The sequence below is a fragment of the Coenobita brevimanus genome, chromosome 116 (assembly GCF_032717465.1).
Source record: "Coenobita brevimanus isolate Jiangsu-jjx chromosome 116, ASM3271746v2, whole genome shotgun sequence".
In the NCBI taxonomy this organism is placed as follows: domain Eukaryota; kingdom Metazoa; phylum Arthropoda; class Malacostraca; order Decapoda; family Coenobitidae; genus Coenobita; species Coenobita brevimanus.
Genome location: NC_137069.1, coordinates 37,785,375 through 37,802,973, shown reverse-complemented (window position 1 = coordinate 37,802,973; position 17,599 = coordinate 37,785,375). Strand labels below are relative to the sequence as shown.

Here is a 17,599-nt window from a genome sequence, read left to right as displayed (position 1 = left end):
ACACGCACTGCAGCCTTCGCACCATCGTACATACTCTTCACAGCATTCAACAACTTCCCATCTACTCCATATATTCTTAACACTTTCCACAATCCTTGTCTATCCACCCTGTCATATGCTTTCTCCAAATCCATGAAAGCCGCATACAACTTCTTTCCCTTCTCTAGAAACTTTTCCACTAAAGATCTAGGAACGAATATCTGATCTACACAACCTCTTCCCTTCCTAAAGCCTCCCTGTTCTTCTCCAACTAATTTCTCTGTTCTTTCTCTAACTCTGTCTATAAGTATCCTACCATACACTTTTCCTATTATACTAAGAAGACAAATGCCCCTATGATTACCACACACTTCTTTTTCCCCTTTTCCTTTGTACAAGGGAATAATTATACCTGACTTCCAATCCTCCGGGACTCTACCTTCCTCCCAGGCCAATCTGCACATCTTCCACATCCATTCTACTACTATCTCTCCACCATGCTTCAGCATTTCACCACACACTCCATCAATTCCTGGGGCTTTCCCCGATTTAACTTTCTTCATTGCTTCCACAACTTCTATCCTACTGATTTCTTCCTGTCTTCTCACCTCCCTCCTTCTCCCAGCCATTCCCCAGCCACTTATACTCGCATTACTTCCATCCTCTACGTTCAACAACTCCTTAAAGTGTTCTCTCCATCTGCTCACTTTTTCTCCCTTCTCCACTAGTAATCTACCATTTTTATCTTTCACTCCCCTGCTAACTTCACTTCCACCCTGTCTTACTTTTTTCACTTCTCTCCAGAACATTTTCTTACAGTCCCTCCACTTTACACTCAAATTCCTTCCAAATTCCTCATCCACTCTCTTCTTACTCTCTCTTACTAATCTTTTCACCTCTCTCTTTCTTTCCACATATAACTCTCTCTTCCGCCTCTCAACTTCTTCCATGCCCCTATTTCTCATCCATTCATTGTATGCTTTCTTCTTTTGTGCCACAGCCTGCTTCACCTCTTCAGTCCATCACGCTGTTCCTTGTACCCCCCCTCCGTCTTCTCTTCCTTCCACACACCACATCACATGCTGCACACATTTCTTCTGTAAATATCTTACACACATCTTCCACGTCTCCCATCTGCTCCAATTCATATTTGCCCAATCGTTCCTCCACTTCTCTCTTATATTCTGCCTTTTTCTCATCCTCTTGTAACCTTTCCACTCTCCTTGCAACTACTCCTTCCTCTCGTCTTTCCCTTCTTCTATTCCTCCATCTTACTTGCATTCTAACTCTGGCCACCACCAAGTAGTGGTCAGAAAGTCCACTCCCCCAACCTCTATACACTCTTGCATCCTTTACACATCTTCGCATCCTTTCATCCACACACACATAATCAATCATTGCCTTCCTTTCATTCAGTTCACCACCCACCCTTCTCATCACTCGCCATGTATACCTGTGGATCATTTTATGCCTGAAGAGGGTATTGGCTATCACCAACCCTCTCCCAGCACAAATGTCCACTAACGCACTCCCATTCTCATCTATCTCAGCAGGCACACCCCACTCACCAACTATTCCATCCACCTTCACATTCCCAACTTACCATTCATATCACCAATCAAAAACACTCTCTCATTCCTTCCAAACTTTTCCATGCACACTTCCACATTTGTCCAGAAATCTTCTCTCACTCTTCTAGCACGATCTTGCGTTGGTGCATACACACACACAATCGCCCACATTTGTATTCCAACTTTCAACTTTACCCACACAATCCTTGACCCAACTGATCCATACTGTCTTATGCTCTTCTTCCATCTTTTACTCACAACTATACATACTCCTTCCTTTGCCCTCTCATTCTCACCTACTCCTGCACATATACCCCATCCATACTCCCATTCTCTCACACTTTCTCCTCTCCATTTTGTTTCAGTTATTCCACATACATCCACTTTCGCACCCTCAAGCACCTGGACAATCTCTCTCTCTTTCACCTCATCATTCGCTCCTCTTACATTCCATGTACTCATTAACAAGTTCCAATTTCCCTTTTTTTGTTTTTAAATCCCCACTTACTCTCTACATATATCATGTTACTCATAGGCTGTCATATTTCCAAATTATATATATATATATATATATATATATATATATATTTTTTTTTTTTTTTTTTTTCACTGTAAAATTGGATACATCTCGAATTAATTCACTCATCGGCTTTTACACCTCCAATTTCATATTCTTTCGGATTTTTCAACTGTATTAAACATTTCTTACTCAAATTATTTCAACTCACACTTCGTCTGTGGTTCAAAGATTTAAAATTTCAGTTCTTCCTTTTTTCTCACTCCTTCACACAGATTATCTTATTTCAATTTCTTCACTCAGCTAACTCACTAGCTAACTCTCACGCTTTCTAACATTCCAGTATTTCATTTCCTTCCGTGCTCTAATTAATCAGCTTTTCTAAGTTATCTTTCCCCAGCATATCCCCATTCTCCTTTCATTTCAGCTCATTTCACCTTTTCTATCCAATATTCTGGTCATTTTAAACCTTTCATCTTTCCATCGTTTCTCATTCTTCTATAATTTTAGCTCACAAACGATCTCACTTTCTCAGTTCATATCTCGTCTCACCTCAGCTCACATTTGTTCTCTGATTCACAGCTCTAGTAGTTGTCATGCTTCCAGACATCCAGATTTCCAGATTTTAACGCTGTCCTTGAATTCTAGCTCACAGACGATCTCACTCTTCTCACCTCATTTCAAATTTCTTCTCGCCTTGGCTCACTTCTCTCCGATCCTTTTTTTTTTTTTTTTCAGTCGTGTAAGGCACTTTCGCTTTTAATTATTGTAGCTCACTAAGCTCATCTCAAATCCCGTCTCACATCACTGATTTGGCTCAACTCTTCTCACATGGCTAACTTGACTCATCTCATCTCAAATATCATCTCTTTTTGGCTCAGTTCTCTATTCCTCTGATCCATAGTTTCAAACTGAAAGTCTTCCCAATTCTTGTCTCTATTTTCCCTTCCCAGTTCCTCTCTTTTCCTCTCTTTACTTTACCTTTCCACTGAGTCTATTGTTCCTTCTTCCTTTCTTTATTCTTCCTTGCCAGTTTCTCTTTATTTTCCTTCCTAATTCCTCTTTTTATTTTTCTTCTTATTTTCTTTCCCAATTCCTCTCTATTTCTAGTTCTCAATCACTTGGGTGGGCGGTCTTTTTCATGAGGGTTTTGGAAAGATGAATGAGTACTCTTTTAGAGAGAGAGAGAGAGAGAGAGAGAGAGAGAGAGAGAGAGAGAATGACGTAAACCTTTTGAGAAACTCATGCAAATCCATGACTGAGGTCTGTATCTAAAAAAGGAAAGGCTGAGAAAGGAAGACAAGAAGAGAGAGAAAAAAAAATGAAGGAAGGAAGAAAAGGAAAATTGAAAGATAAAAAGGGCGTAGAAGAAACCAAAGAAAATGGAGATGAGGTAAACATCAAGGGAGACTCATACGAACACCAGTCAGAGATTTAAAAAAAAAAAAAAAAAAAGCAAGCAATAAAAAAAAATTACGAAGAGTTGAAAGACAGTGAAATTTAGAGAAAACGTGACTGGTAACAAAAAAGTAGAGAAGTACAGTAGGCGAGACTCAAGTAGATCACAGAGAAAGAGCTACCCCATAGAAACGAAAAGATCCTGAAAAGATGAAACAAAGAATAAAAGTCGTGAAGAAAAAGAGAAGGAAACAAGGAAAGCTTAGAGAAAATGAGAGGCAAAAATATAAGTGAGGAAGTTACATTAGGGGGTGACTCGTGTATCCCAGACAGAACTACCTCTAGCGAGGAAAAAGACCAGGGAGGAAAAAAACAAACAAACAAAGAGAAACAGGAACATTTGTGAAGAAGGATGGAAAGAAAAAGGATAGTCACAGCTTAGAGAAAACGAGATAGAGAAGGGGAAAATGGAAAAGTTAATATTAGGGGGTACTCAGGTAGACCCCAGATAGAGGACCGCCGCTAGAGATACCGCCACTAGTAGCCCCGTCCACCGTAGACTAGAGGCTGAGTTGCAGTAGGAGAAGTCACAGGAGCAGACCCGGCGGATGAGGACCCGGGTGGTGTAGGTCTCGCACGTGTTGGTCATGATGGTGTCGTTGGTGGCGCAGTTTCGGTGGAAGCTCTCGATCTCACCTGGGGTAAAAGGAGAGGGGTAGATTATAGGGAGGCTTCCTAGCACCTATTCCTTAGCAATTTGTTTTGCATATTGAACTATTAATATTTGCTGTCATGATATTTTATAAATCTCGTTATAATACGGATTACAGCAAATAGGAGAATTATGAGCTTAATGCATGGAATAAATCACTAAGGAAAAGGTATTAGGGAAACGCCCAGACAGCTTAAATACGATCTATGGACCACGCAGACAATTATTCTATCCCTTTTAGATGGTTCGGGCTTATAATTACGAGAGAGAGAGAGAGAGAGAGAGAGAGAGAGAGAGAGAGAGAGAGAATATTTATACCGATATATTGACATCTGCCACAGTACATTAACATCAGAAAAAGCTTAATCCAGAGAAAGAGAGAGAGAGAGAGAGTCAAACATTTATACAAATCTGCTGACTACCAGTAGAATGTATATCAGTATAATAAATAAAATTTAATCCAAAGAGAGAGAGAGAGAGAGAGAGAGAGAGAATCACCATGCATGGGTAATGTGCTGCCAATTTGCATGAACAACACTTTGCCTGAATTATCAAAGAGAGAAAATCAGTTAAGGTTTTGGTCAATAAATTATTTGCAAGAACTAACATTATTATTATTTTTTATCAGTATCTCATTTATATATTTATTTCATTACCTTTTCCTTATCTTTTTTTATTACCATTACTTTATAGATATTTACCTTGGAGCTGCTTATAAAACTGTTCTTTAGAAACTCGCCGGATTTGTATTATCTATCTATTCTATCAATAGCAAGACGCCTTAATCCGTAAAGGGTGGCCACAAACAAATCGCCTCCATGTCGCCGTCCTCTGCTATTACACTGCCCTCCCCCCAGCACACACATCTCCTCTCTCATATACCTCTCCACTCCAACTCATCCTCGGTTTACTCTTTACTCTTTATTTCACTTTCTCTCTCTCTCTCTCTCTCTCTCTCTCTCTCTCTCTCTCTCTCTCTCTCTCTTAATTCATGATAAAATTGTCCCTGAAACTGTTTGTCAGAAATTCACTATATTTTGCGTAAAAGTTCCTGGCCATGTTAACGCGTCCTGGTGCAAGTGAGGGCAAAAGTGGTCAATATTTGAAGTTATAGGTCAAGGAAGGTCAAGGTAGGTCAAAGAAGGTCAAGGTAGGTCAAGGCAGGTCAAGGTAGGTCAAGGCAGGTCAAGACAAAACTTTCCAATATGTTGACCTTGGACTGTTGAAGAGGTTGTAGTTAATTTTTATTGTTTTTGTAACTTTTCACCAATATTTTTGAAAGGCTATTCTTCTACACACACACACACACACACACACACACACACACACACACACACACGTCATGTGTGTGACCCATTATATGTATGATGTATGTATTTTCGCCACATTCCTTGTATTCATCTAGTCTCTGTTATAATAGCCAAGCATACAGTATGTATGTACGTATGTATGTATGGTTGTGTATGGCTTGTATCACACATGTATCATTCATGTATCATGTATGTATCCTCCCTGTATCCCGTAACAACAGCCCACGGTGCGGGTGTATATATTATGTCCGTACGTATGTATGTAAGTTTTTATGTATGCATTCGTGTAAGTATAGCCTTCCTAGCGGACTCCAACCCATTACCCTAATATGCTCAGAGTGATATACCCCACGCTAGGGACACTGCCTACTTAAGCTGATATACTAACATACATACTCTGATACACTAACCTACTGTACTTACTTCCTCTGATATACTAGCCTACTTACGCCCAAACTTGTTTGTTTACCTACTTGGAGATATAGTTACTCTGAAACTACTTACTTACTCTGGTATACTAACATACCTTGGTATACTAACATACTTACTGATAAACTAACCTAATTACTCTGATATACTAACCTACTTACTTACTGTACATAGTCATATACTAACATACACCCAGGCTTCCTTATTGTCATACACTAATTTACTTACACAGTGGCCTACTTACACCAATATACTCACCGACTTACTCGAAGGCTTGTCTGTCTACTTGCCATAGGGCCTACTTACCCGAATACACTAACCCACTTTGAGACCTACTTACAGTACTTACCAGTCTACCCTAAAACAGTACACCTATTTGCGCCTATACACCATTAGTACACCTGGATCTCACAGAACCACAAAATAGAAAAAAAAAAGTACTCGTGTTTTATTTACTGAATCCTTGACAAATCTACAACCTTTTTGGTTCAATTTACTATGCAATAATGAATATACAATTAAAATTAACATATTTAAAGCATTTTAGGCAAATTTTTGAAAAAAATCTTTACAGTTTCTGTTTACATGGACCCCATAAGAAAAGAAACGACACAATGATGCTCTCACTGTTGTCAAAGCTAGTGGCATGAAGGGTCTTCGTGGTGTGGAGAGGGCAATTCACAGGGTGAAAAAATTTGCATCACGCAACAGTAAATTTCAGCTCCCCTTATCCAGTACACCTGGGTTTCACAGACCCGACCACGACTTTAATGTGTTATACACCAAAACAGAAGGAGACCTGGAAAACCACACAGCCACCTTTAGCATCGGCATTCAAACTTAGGAAGCTATTGAGAAGGACAGGGGTCCCTGGCATATAGTAGTTGCTAAACCAGTAAGTGGCAAAAAGTGGCCGGGTCTCTCAGACCCAGGTGTACTGTTTCAGGGTACTCACTAACATATCCACTCTAGGCTGTTCTTCATTCTCAGTACTTACATGTAGACCTACTTGCAGATACTACATTTATGCGTAAGTATTTCCCTTACCTACTAACCTACTTCACCATCTCAACATCATCATCATCATCATTCTCGTCTTCACCATCATCACCATCACCACCGTCATCATCATCCATCATCGTCATCATCACCATCATCAATCATTCTAAACAGGAAGAAAGCATCATTTTTCTCCACTCTGACCTAGTTACTGTTAGCCTGTTCTATCAGATCCCAGCAAATCTTCGAATCTCATCTCTCCATCTTGTTCTCCGTCTGCCTCTTCCTCTCACTCCATCTCTAGGCTGCCACCCAGTTACCTGGTTGTTCACTTGTTATGTGTTCTACGAAGGACGTGACCTGCCCACATCCCTTTATGTGTTTGGACTGTACTGATTATATCCTTTACTTTCCTTTATTCCCTTATCCAGGAGGTTCTCTTTTTATCTCTCAATGTGACACCTTTATCTCTCCAAGTGATCCCTAATATAATCCTCTCCATTCCTGTCATACCAATCCTAAAATACCCTTCTCTCCCTAAACAGAATGAAAAAAATAAAACGTATTCACGCTGAGTACATTAAAATCTCGAATGAATCTCGAATGACTGTAATAAGAGACGAAATCGGAAAGTTTAAATACTTTATTTGAGGGGTATAATAAAGGTGAATGTGTTACCCTAACTCGTTTATGATTTATGAAAGCTTTTTATTGGGTTATTATGCTTCTCATTCTTCTTTTTCCTCGTCATCATCATCATCATCATCATCAGCAGCAGCAGCAGCAGCAGCAGCAGCAGCATTCATCATCTTCATTATTATTATTATTATTATTATTATTATTATTACAGGTAATAGTAGTAGTAGTAGTAGTAGTAGTAGTAGCAGTAGTAGTAGTAGTAGTAGTAGTAGTAGTAGTAGCAGTAGTAGTAGACGCAGCAGCAGCAGTATTAGCAGTAGCAGTACTACCATTATTATTATTATTATTATTATTATTATTATTGTTATCATTACCTTTACCACATAGTCTTCAATAACCAACCCTTGCCCTTAACAAAAAATACAGTAATCAAAGCTAGACCACTTCACCATTTTTCGAGCTGCATATAACAAAAGAAAATTTGAGCCCGCTATTCGTTCCTGCATTTTTACAGTTCTTCAATGACCTATAAACCTGAAGCGAACGTGGTTAATTAAACTCATAACTCAGAAATGCAAAAAAAAAAAGAAAATAAAGAAAAAAGAAAAGTAAAACGAGAAAGAGAAAAATTAGAAAGATGAAAATGTGTGAGGACGCTCCTTTTTTGGTGAGATGTAAACAGAATGGGGGAAATGAATGGGTATGATGCATCTTGTGGTAATGAGAGAGAGAGAGAGAGAGAGAGAGAGAGAGAGAGAGAGAATCCAGTGTGTGAGAAATTAGAGCTAGCTTACACTCTCACCATTAATATCGTAGACCGTCACCGATTCAGAGAGAGAGAGAGAGAGAGAAATTCGAGCTAGCTTCCACTCTCACCATTAATATCGTAGACGGTCACCGATTCACAGCCCAAGTCGCAGGATCCGGACTCGATCTGCTCCTCAGTGAAGTTGGCGTCCATGCAGCCGTCTATCCTCGAGCTGTTGCTTCGAGGAGAGTAGCTGCAGAGGAAACACTCCACGCTGAGGCCTGGACGGGCAGGAAAAGGAGGACAATCAGGCAGGAAAATTGGGTTGGAAAACTGAGGAGGAAGTCAGGAAATATGTGATGATGATGATAGTGATTTGGGAGGAGAAACTGCAGAGGAAACACTCCACGCTGAGGCCTGGACGGGCAGGAAAAGGAGGAACATCAGGTAAGAAAATTGGGTTGGAAAATTGAGTAGGAAATCAGGAAATATGTGATGATGATGATGATGATGGTGATTTGGGAGGAGAAACTGCAGAGCAAACACTCCACGCTGGGGCTTGCGGGGGGAGGAAAATCAGAATATGGTAAGAAAATTGGGTAAGAAATCAGGTAAATATGGTAAGAAAATTGAGTAGGAACTCAGGAAAATATGGTAAGAAGAATGGGTAGGAAATCAGGAAAATGTGGTATGATAATTGGACAACATCAGGAAAAACGTGGTGGTGATCATGATGATGATGATGAATTATTACTTCGGGGAGAGTAGTTAACATAAGAAACTCTCCACTCTTAGACCTGTGTGAGGAAAATAAGGAAAATAAGAAAACTGAGTAGGACATCAGGAAAACTGTGGTAGTGGTGGTGGTGATGGTGGTGATGATGATACTGATGAAGTGTTAACATCACACTGCCACAGGTTATATACACCTCACTCTGTCACACACACACACACACACACACACACACACACACACACACACACACACACACACAATCTCCCACCCCTACCCTTCCACTTCCACGTCCCCCTCCCTATCCCCCAACCCCATCTCACAATATAAAAACTGCCTTCGTCTAAACAGCAGTTTCACCCCTTGCCCAGATAATCACAAGGCTCAGTGTAAATGTAAACTGCTGGTCGAGAAAGCCGGGCCCTTTACCTCGCTGCAAAGGACAAAGGGAGTTATTAAGCGCCTGACAGAGAAAAGGAGATTTCGCCTTCTGCAATACACGCAAGGCTCTGCAACACACGCCCAGGTTGCACGGGTTTATTTCTCCTTAGAGCTTGGGGATTAAAAGCGAAGGTTAGAATAATTTAGAACAAAAACATTTAAAAGTACAAAATAATAAAAACCTTGATTTACTGCAAGGCATGTCTGGTGCTGGAGTGGGAGCCTTCTCGCACTGGCACCCATATGACAATAGTTCTTTCACACTAACCTAGCCCAGATTTTCGTCCTATTGTAGCTTATTTCACGAAGGTCAGTGGTTGGAAAGGACAATACTATTTTCCATCCTTTCCACAACACATCTTCGTGACTAGGATCATAATCTATTGTTAATAAGGTGTTACAATTTGGAACTCAAGATGGAGAGATGGCAATTTTAAGCCAAATTAGAGTAAAACGAGTATAGTTGACTCTTCTGCTTGGTTATACAAACTACTCTCAACTCCCTCTCTCCATGCCCGCTGAAAGGAGGATGGTGAGCTGCAAGAGGAGGGGAACTTAAGCCTACAGTCCACCGAGTTCATGTTCAGATAAGCCTGGGATTACAGCTACTACTACTGAATGGATTTTGGGATTATACGCAGAGTTAAGAATATTCCAATTTGTTTAGAATCATTTACCTACATAAACAAGGCGGCGCGTCTCCTTGGTTACTAATTCTTGCTGTTGTCAGATGGTAAAAGCCTAGTAGAAAAGAAAGAATGAACGAGACCTATATATAATTCGGTGATTCGCTGGGACTGGATGGAACAGGCATACATTGAAAAAAAAAATAAAAAATGGAAATGCCTATGTTCTGCAGTAGACTGACTCAGCCTGATGTTGACCATGACGACGACGATGATGATGATGATGATGATGATAACGTTCAATTTTTTCCTTTGCTACTAAAAGGCAATTTTCGAAATAATTGTGTAGAGGAGTTTTAAAGGAGCTTTGCACGGCTCCGTGTGTGTGTGTGTGTGTGTGTGTGTGTGTAAAAGGCAAGCAATATTGCGTGTACGCTCTTTGTGTGTGCATGTATAAAGGGACTTCAATACCTTGTGTGTGTGTGTGTGTGTGTGTGTGTGTGTGTGTGTGTGTGTGTGTGACTCAGTGTGTACGTGTGTGTGCTCGCTTGTGTTTTGTGTGCGTGTGCTTGTGCAAAATGCAGGTTAGTTGAGAGTTGTAAATGACAATCATCCGTTTCAGTTTTTTGCAACACGAGGTCACAAGCAAGAAGGCTACAAGTAAGTCACTGAGTACATTTGGCTGCTTGATTATGTGACGCGATGTTGTGTGTGGCGAGAGAGAGAAAAAGAAAAAAAAAACAGTAAGTCTTTTTCCTGATAATCTGGGTAAAATGAAATGAGATATAAGGGGGATTAGGGGGAGAGAGAGAGAGAGGGGGGGGGGAGGCTCACATCCTAGGTACAAATGTAGGCAAAGAAAGTCACCTAATATTTCACCTCTTCTATTTCTCACTTTCCTCTGCTGGCTAATATTCCTAATCTGAGAGAGACATGGTATATTTCCCTGCCCATAGACACAAAAGTTCGCCTAATATTTCACCTCCTCTGCCTCTCACTTTCCTCTGTTGGCTAGGATGTGGGAGACTTGGTTCAGATATCATTAGTGACAGGGGAGTCGAAACAAGGGCTTATATGGTCGAAGGACGATGTAAGGTCACGTTCATTATCCTCGCCTTGTCCTTAATGTCCTTTGAGCTGTAGGGAAAGTGGATTTGGCACGGTCCTTCTGCAGGGGAACTGGTGACAGGTGGGAGAGGCAAGGCTACGACAGTCCAGGGTTGTATCCAAATTCGTGACTGTGAATGCTTCACACACACACACACACACACACACAAGGTAAAAACAAACACAGCAAATTCAAATAAAGTCAGAGCGGCGGAAAACACACTGCAAATAGAGGAGAGAAGTGGCATCGTTCAATACTCTATCTCAACACGATTTTTATTCACATTCAAAAACGAAAAGAAATAATAATGCCACAAAAACAAATGCGTATCAGATCAGAGCAGCGGGAAACGTACTACAGGGTGGGGCAGAAACACCTGACGGTTTTCTTTTTTTAATTTATTATTAAACCAGTGTGTTAGTTAAACAATTATATTATAGGTACAGAAACATTCAGAAATGTATGGCGTTTAAGCTGACATGTTAGTTTTAAATCACAATGCAGGATCTGGCGTAGGCTCCGAGGACTAATCCCAAGTGCCAGGGAATGACGTCGAGCTGATCTTGCTGGTCGCCTGTGGATGGCGTCTGGGACTCGGATCACGTTCTCATGTGTACGGACTGATCGACGGCGACCAGGAGGATTTGAGTCTCGCACAGAACCATCTTCACGCCATTTCCTTACCTACAGTAACACAGTGTTCCGAGAAGGTGAGATTCGTGTGTTAAAATGTCTCCGAAACGCCCGCTGTATAGCTGTTACAGAGTTTGTTTTGATGAACGTTTCTGCTGCAACAACACGCTCCTGTACAGACCAACCATCCATGCTGACTAAACTCCAAGTAGTGAACTGTGAGATCGTCAACACTCCACCAGCGAACCAAACCTCCAAGTAGTGAACTGTGAGATCGTCAACACGCCACCAGCGAACCAAACCTGTAACCATAGCAACAACATTTTAAAAACCGTCAGGTGTTTCTGCCCCACCCTGTACATACAGAAGTGAGGTGTGATACCGTAAAGCGCTGGGCATCGTCATGAAATATTCTACTTATAATAAATTCGTCTGGTAATATCAAAAAAAAACACACACACACACACACACACACACACACACACACACGAAAAAAAAAAAAAATGTAAAAAATGCGGCGAATTCAACATAAACTCGGAAAGACGGGGAACGTACGACACAGGGAGGTGAGAGGTGGCATTGTAATGCACTGGACATCGTCAAAAATACGTTTGGTATAATATAATCATCTAGTGGTATCAGAACACATAAAAACGAGAAAAAATGCAGCAAAATCACATAAACTCAGAAAGACGGGGAACCTACGACATAGAGAGGAGAGAGATGACATTATTAAAAAACTGTGCATTGTTAAAAAATATAATATATTCTTGTTATAATAAATTCTTCTGGTGGTATTAAAAAAAAAAACGAGAAAAAATGCAGATAAGTCGCACAACACTCAGAAAAAAGGGGAACGTACGATAAACAAAGGTGAGAGGTGGCGTCGTCAACACACTGGGCAGAGCCAAAAATATTCTAGTTTAATACAATCGTCTGGTGGTACAGGGTGACCCAAAATGAATGCAAACCATAACACTACGAAGACGTAGGGGCATCACTCATGGGGAGCAATGGTTCCAGCAGGATGGGGCCACCCCACACACTTCAAACCAAACGTTGCTGTGGCTGCGGCAACGATTCGGGGATCGACTGATCAGTAGGAGGTGGAGGTGTGACCCTGAGTGGGTTCCACACTCACCCGACCTGAATCCCCCAGATTTCTATCTGTGGGGTTATCTGAAGAATCATGTTTGTGAAAACCACCCCTAGAGAATCAGAGACCTGAAAACAGAAATCACAACCAACATCAGAGCTGTCCCAGTAGAGGAGTGTGTCCGCGTAACTGGCAATTTCGCATTCAGGAGTGCCAGTGACGTCGAGGTGGTCATTTGGAACACATTTTGGAAAGGTCATAAAAAAACGGACCATTTGAATTCCAGAACCCAAATTTTCAGGACTTTTATCAGCTCAGGTTAACATCAATGCAAAAATAAAGCAAATCTCTTATCAGTTGTATACATGACACACACTTTTATGGGTTGCATTCATTTTGGGTCACCCTGTATAGAAACACGTAAAAAGTGAGAAAAAATACAACAAACTCACATAAAACTCAGAAAGACAGAGAACGTACGACATTGAGAGGTGAGAGGTGACATCGTAAAGCACTGCGCACCGTCAAAAAATATTCTAGTTTAATATAAATGTCTGGTGGTGTCCAAAACACATAAAAAAGAGAGAAAATACTAAAAAAAAGCAGCAAAATCAGATAAAACTCAGGAAAACGGGAACGCACGACCGAGAGGTGAAAAGTGGCGTCATTTCAGCTCAGGTCAGCGTCATTTTCTGATCCGTTCACTTCGATATTAGTTGACCCGGTTACCAGCTCGGAAAATTGTCTGTTTACATCAACGGAGGGATGAAATTAAAGTGTGCAGTACGTATGAGAGAGAGAGAGAGAGAGAGAGAGAGAGAGAGAGAGAGAGAGAGAGAGAGATCATTCTTTGAACTTTGTCTGGCTTTGACCTGCGGCCTGCTCGACTAATTCTTCTAGTCTGGGCAGTGGATAGATATCCGTGGCTAGATGTTGATTCACGTGGCGATAATCTAAACACATGCGCTTGCTGCCGTCCGGTTTGTTAACTAATACAATAGGAGATAACCAGGCAGCTGTTGGTAATAATACGAAGACTTTTATTCTCTAATTACGAGAGCTTTAGAAGAGAGAGAGAGAGAAAGAGAGAGAGAGAGAGAGAATTCTAATTAATGCCATTGTAGTGCAAAGAAACCAATTGTACTGTTAAGCCTTTGACGCTGCAGTAAATAAGAATAAAATCAAGAAAATAGATTGCTTAACTCGCCACCAATTATTTAATAATCTGTTACGAGAGAGAGATCAAAGGGATTAATCCCCGAGCTAGACCTCATCAGATCATATAGTCCTGTTAGGATTACGGGAGGGCGCTACCCCTCCCAGCACAGCAGCCACCGGGCGGGGAGCGAACTCGCAACCTCACGATTACGAGCCCGACACCCTACCTCCGAGCTACCGCGCTCTCATACGAGAGAGAGAGAGAGAGAGAGAGAGAGAAAGAGAGTGTGCAACCTTCTTTATAACCAGGAACATTTTTCGACTATGGTTAAAGAAAAAAAAAAATAAAGCAGAAGGACTCATGACCGAGAGAAAAAATCCTGATAAATGACAAAATAATAATAAAAAAAAAAAACATTATTTATAGAGACAAACCTAACTAATGTGGCAAGAAAATTATTATTAGACATAACATGAAAATAAACAGCCAATACACCTGAGTTGGGGGATTACCAGATGAACGACAGTCAGGTAGAAAATGTATTGATGTAAAAAAAATTAAGTCGGCTGTAAAAAAGAGTTGGGAAGATACTGCACGTATTAATGTAGAAAAATCAGTGGGTTGTAAAAAAAAGTTGAGATATGTGATGATAATATAGTACTGTAAACAAGAAAGTCAGCTGTAAAAAGGGTTGATGAATAATGAAGAGTAGTAAATGATGAAGAAAGGATGGGGAAACCAAGGACGGTATTCTCGTGTGGATAGGAGTTCACTAACACCGCTTCCTTACCGATTTATTTATGATTCTGCTCCGTTACTATATTCCTGTGTGTTATTCATGCAGTCTATGTCGATATTAAAGAGATATAGTATAAGTTGATGATGATGATGATAGTGATGATGATAGTGGTAGTGGTAGCGATGACGACGATGATGTTGATAGTGGTAGTGATGATAATGATAATGACAGTGGTAGTGGTAGTGATGATGGTGATGATGGTAGTAGTGGTAATGATGACGATGATGATGACAGAAACATCATTCCAGTGGGCTGGCTCAACACAAACACACACACACACACACACACACACACACACACACACACACACACACACTGCCATTCTTTATTCACCAGACATCAGTTATTCAAACTCGGATTAATCTCCTTCATTTCCTAGCATGCATAAGATGCTGATGAACACCAGGATAATACTTAGGCCCTTATTCTCTAACACCTTTTCCTAAACGATTTGGTTTGTTTATTACACCTTACTCTCCTCTTCTGTAAGGAAGCTCCCTGATATCTTTTCCCAAGCGAAAATTGTGCTTATTTCATCTTACTGTCCTCTTCTGTGTAAGGAAACTCCCTTGCACCTTTCCCGAAGAGATTTATTTAGTTTATTACACATTACTCACCTCCTCTGCGTAAGGAAAGGCCTTAACACATTTTCCTAAGCGATTTGTTTTGTTTATTACACCTTACTGTCATCCTCTATGTTATATAAACCCTCTGCAATATCGCTATACGCTGCACAAATACCGTATAAAAGCCATATGCCAAAATAAATCGCTAAGGAAAAGGTGTTAGGAAGCCCCCGTACGCGACGAGAATACGCGTCTTAGTTCTCTCATCCTAACGCCAGTCGATTTTATTCAACTGAGACAGGCAGACAAACAGACAGACAGACAGACAGAGAGTGAGAGAGAGAGAGAGACTTAGATTTTTTTTTTCTGTTATCCTTACCCGGGGTTAGTAGTAGTGCCAATGTGACCAGCAGGGTAGAAAGGGCTGCCCATAGCCACCGATGAGCCATCACAGCCTGACCGAAGAAGACGAAGAAAAATGAAATGTAATGTCCTCTTCTCTAAACAGAGTGAGCCAAAGTGTAAAAAACAAAAAAACAAAAATCGATAGGGGATATTTATGGAATAATTGTACCTGTTAGATGTGGTTAGCCTGCATCCCATTTTTTGCTGTGTGTGTGTGTGTGTGTGTGTGTGTGTGTGTGTGTGTGTGTGTGTGTGTGTGTGTGTTTATGCACTGTGTGTGTGTATGAGTGTGTACAGTATAAGTGTATGTGTGGTTATACACTGTATGTGTGTGTGTCTGTGTGTGTGTCTGTGTGTGTGTGTGTGTGTGTGTGTGTGTTGATAAATATTCTGAGATAACCCTTATCATCGCTACACTCCTATACTGTTTTTACTTTAACTTGGCCTAAAACTGCCATTCCTCCATCCTGAACGCCACGTAAAATACGAACATAAGAATATGATGCTAGTCACGAAGAAGTTCCAGAGAAAGGATGCAGAGGGGTATCAATGTCCTTTTGAAGCCAGTGATCGTGATATAAGCTGCAATAGGACGAAAATCTGGGCCAAGTTAAGATGAGAAGAGTACAGCGGAGAGAGAGAGAGAGAGAGAGAGAGAGAGAGAGAGAGAGAGAGAGAGAGACGTTTAGTAGGAACAATAAAATAAAAACGCGTCCTTGGGCTTATGGGAGGTTAAATCGGCTAAGTAAAAATGTTTAGGAGTAAAACCGAAGAAAAATACCGATACCTAAACTTTGATAGCTCAGTGAATGAGAGAGAGAGAGAGAGAGAGAGAGAGAGAGAGAGAGAGAGAGAGAGCGTCGAGGAAACCTAGGAATTGTTTTTTTTTTTTTTTCTTACCCGGCGTTAGTAGTAGTGCCAGTGTGACCAGCAGGGTAGAAAGGGCCGCCCATAGTCACCTTCCAGCCATCACAGCCTGTACGAAGAAGACGAAGAAAAAAATGTAATGTCCTCTTCTCAAAACAGAGTGAGCGAAAGTGTAAAAAAAAAAAAAAATAAGAGAGAGAGAGAGAGAGAGAGAGAGAGACTCGGAGGAAATACGTAGCCCGTCATACTTTGCTAAGGAGATGTAGTACAGGACACTGGGCGGTCTTCTCATCAATTAAGAAGCATCCCTAACACCTCTACCTCGGTGATTTATTTTTGGATACGGCTGGTTATTAATGTCCCTCTGTACGTTATTTATGTAGAGTGTGGTGATAGTGGAGGGATTTATATAACATACAGAAGAGGACAATATTGTGTAATAAACAAGTGTCAAAGAGAATATTATTCCACTTCTAAGAAAAAAAATAAAAACTGATGAATCAGTGTACTGTGTTAGTGCAATAAAGTCAATTGTATGGAGAAGAATTAAACAGGTTTGTATTGTACAGTTGTTCTGAGCATGCGTTACTGTTCTTGTTAGGGCAATGTAACAGTGAACTTGAATGAACTTGATGTTTATATATTTTCTAGGACTTTTAAGATAAAGTGTAGGTACAATTAGTTTAAAAAAAAAAAAATGTTTCATATGCGGATGTAGTAGTGCCCTTACCCCGCCACTACTTGTGCTGGCCACTACCCCGCCACTACTTGTGCTGGCCCCCACCCCGCCATTACTTGTGCTGGCCCCTATCCCGCCACTACTTGTGCTGGCCACTACCCCGCCACTACTTGTGCTGGCCCCTA

General features: G+C 40.8%; 1 protein-coding gene across 1 annotated transcript; it reads right to left on the bottom strand.

Annotated features, from left to right (window-relative positions):
* Positions 1-3,958: 3,958 nt before the first annotated feature.
* On the bottom strand, positions 3,959-15,912 carry LOC145418719 (uncharacterized). Its single transcript, XM_080287055.1, has 3 exons — positions 15,843-15,912; positions 8,431-8,583; positions 3,959-4,161 (listed from the first exon to the last, which is right to left on the bottom strand). Exons 1-3 carry the CDS (start codon positions 15,910-15,912, stop codon positions 3,959-3,961), a joined length of 426 nt encoding a protein of 141 aa, XP_080143181.1.
* Between the last annotated feature and the right edge of the window lie 1,687 nt (positions 15,913-17,599).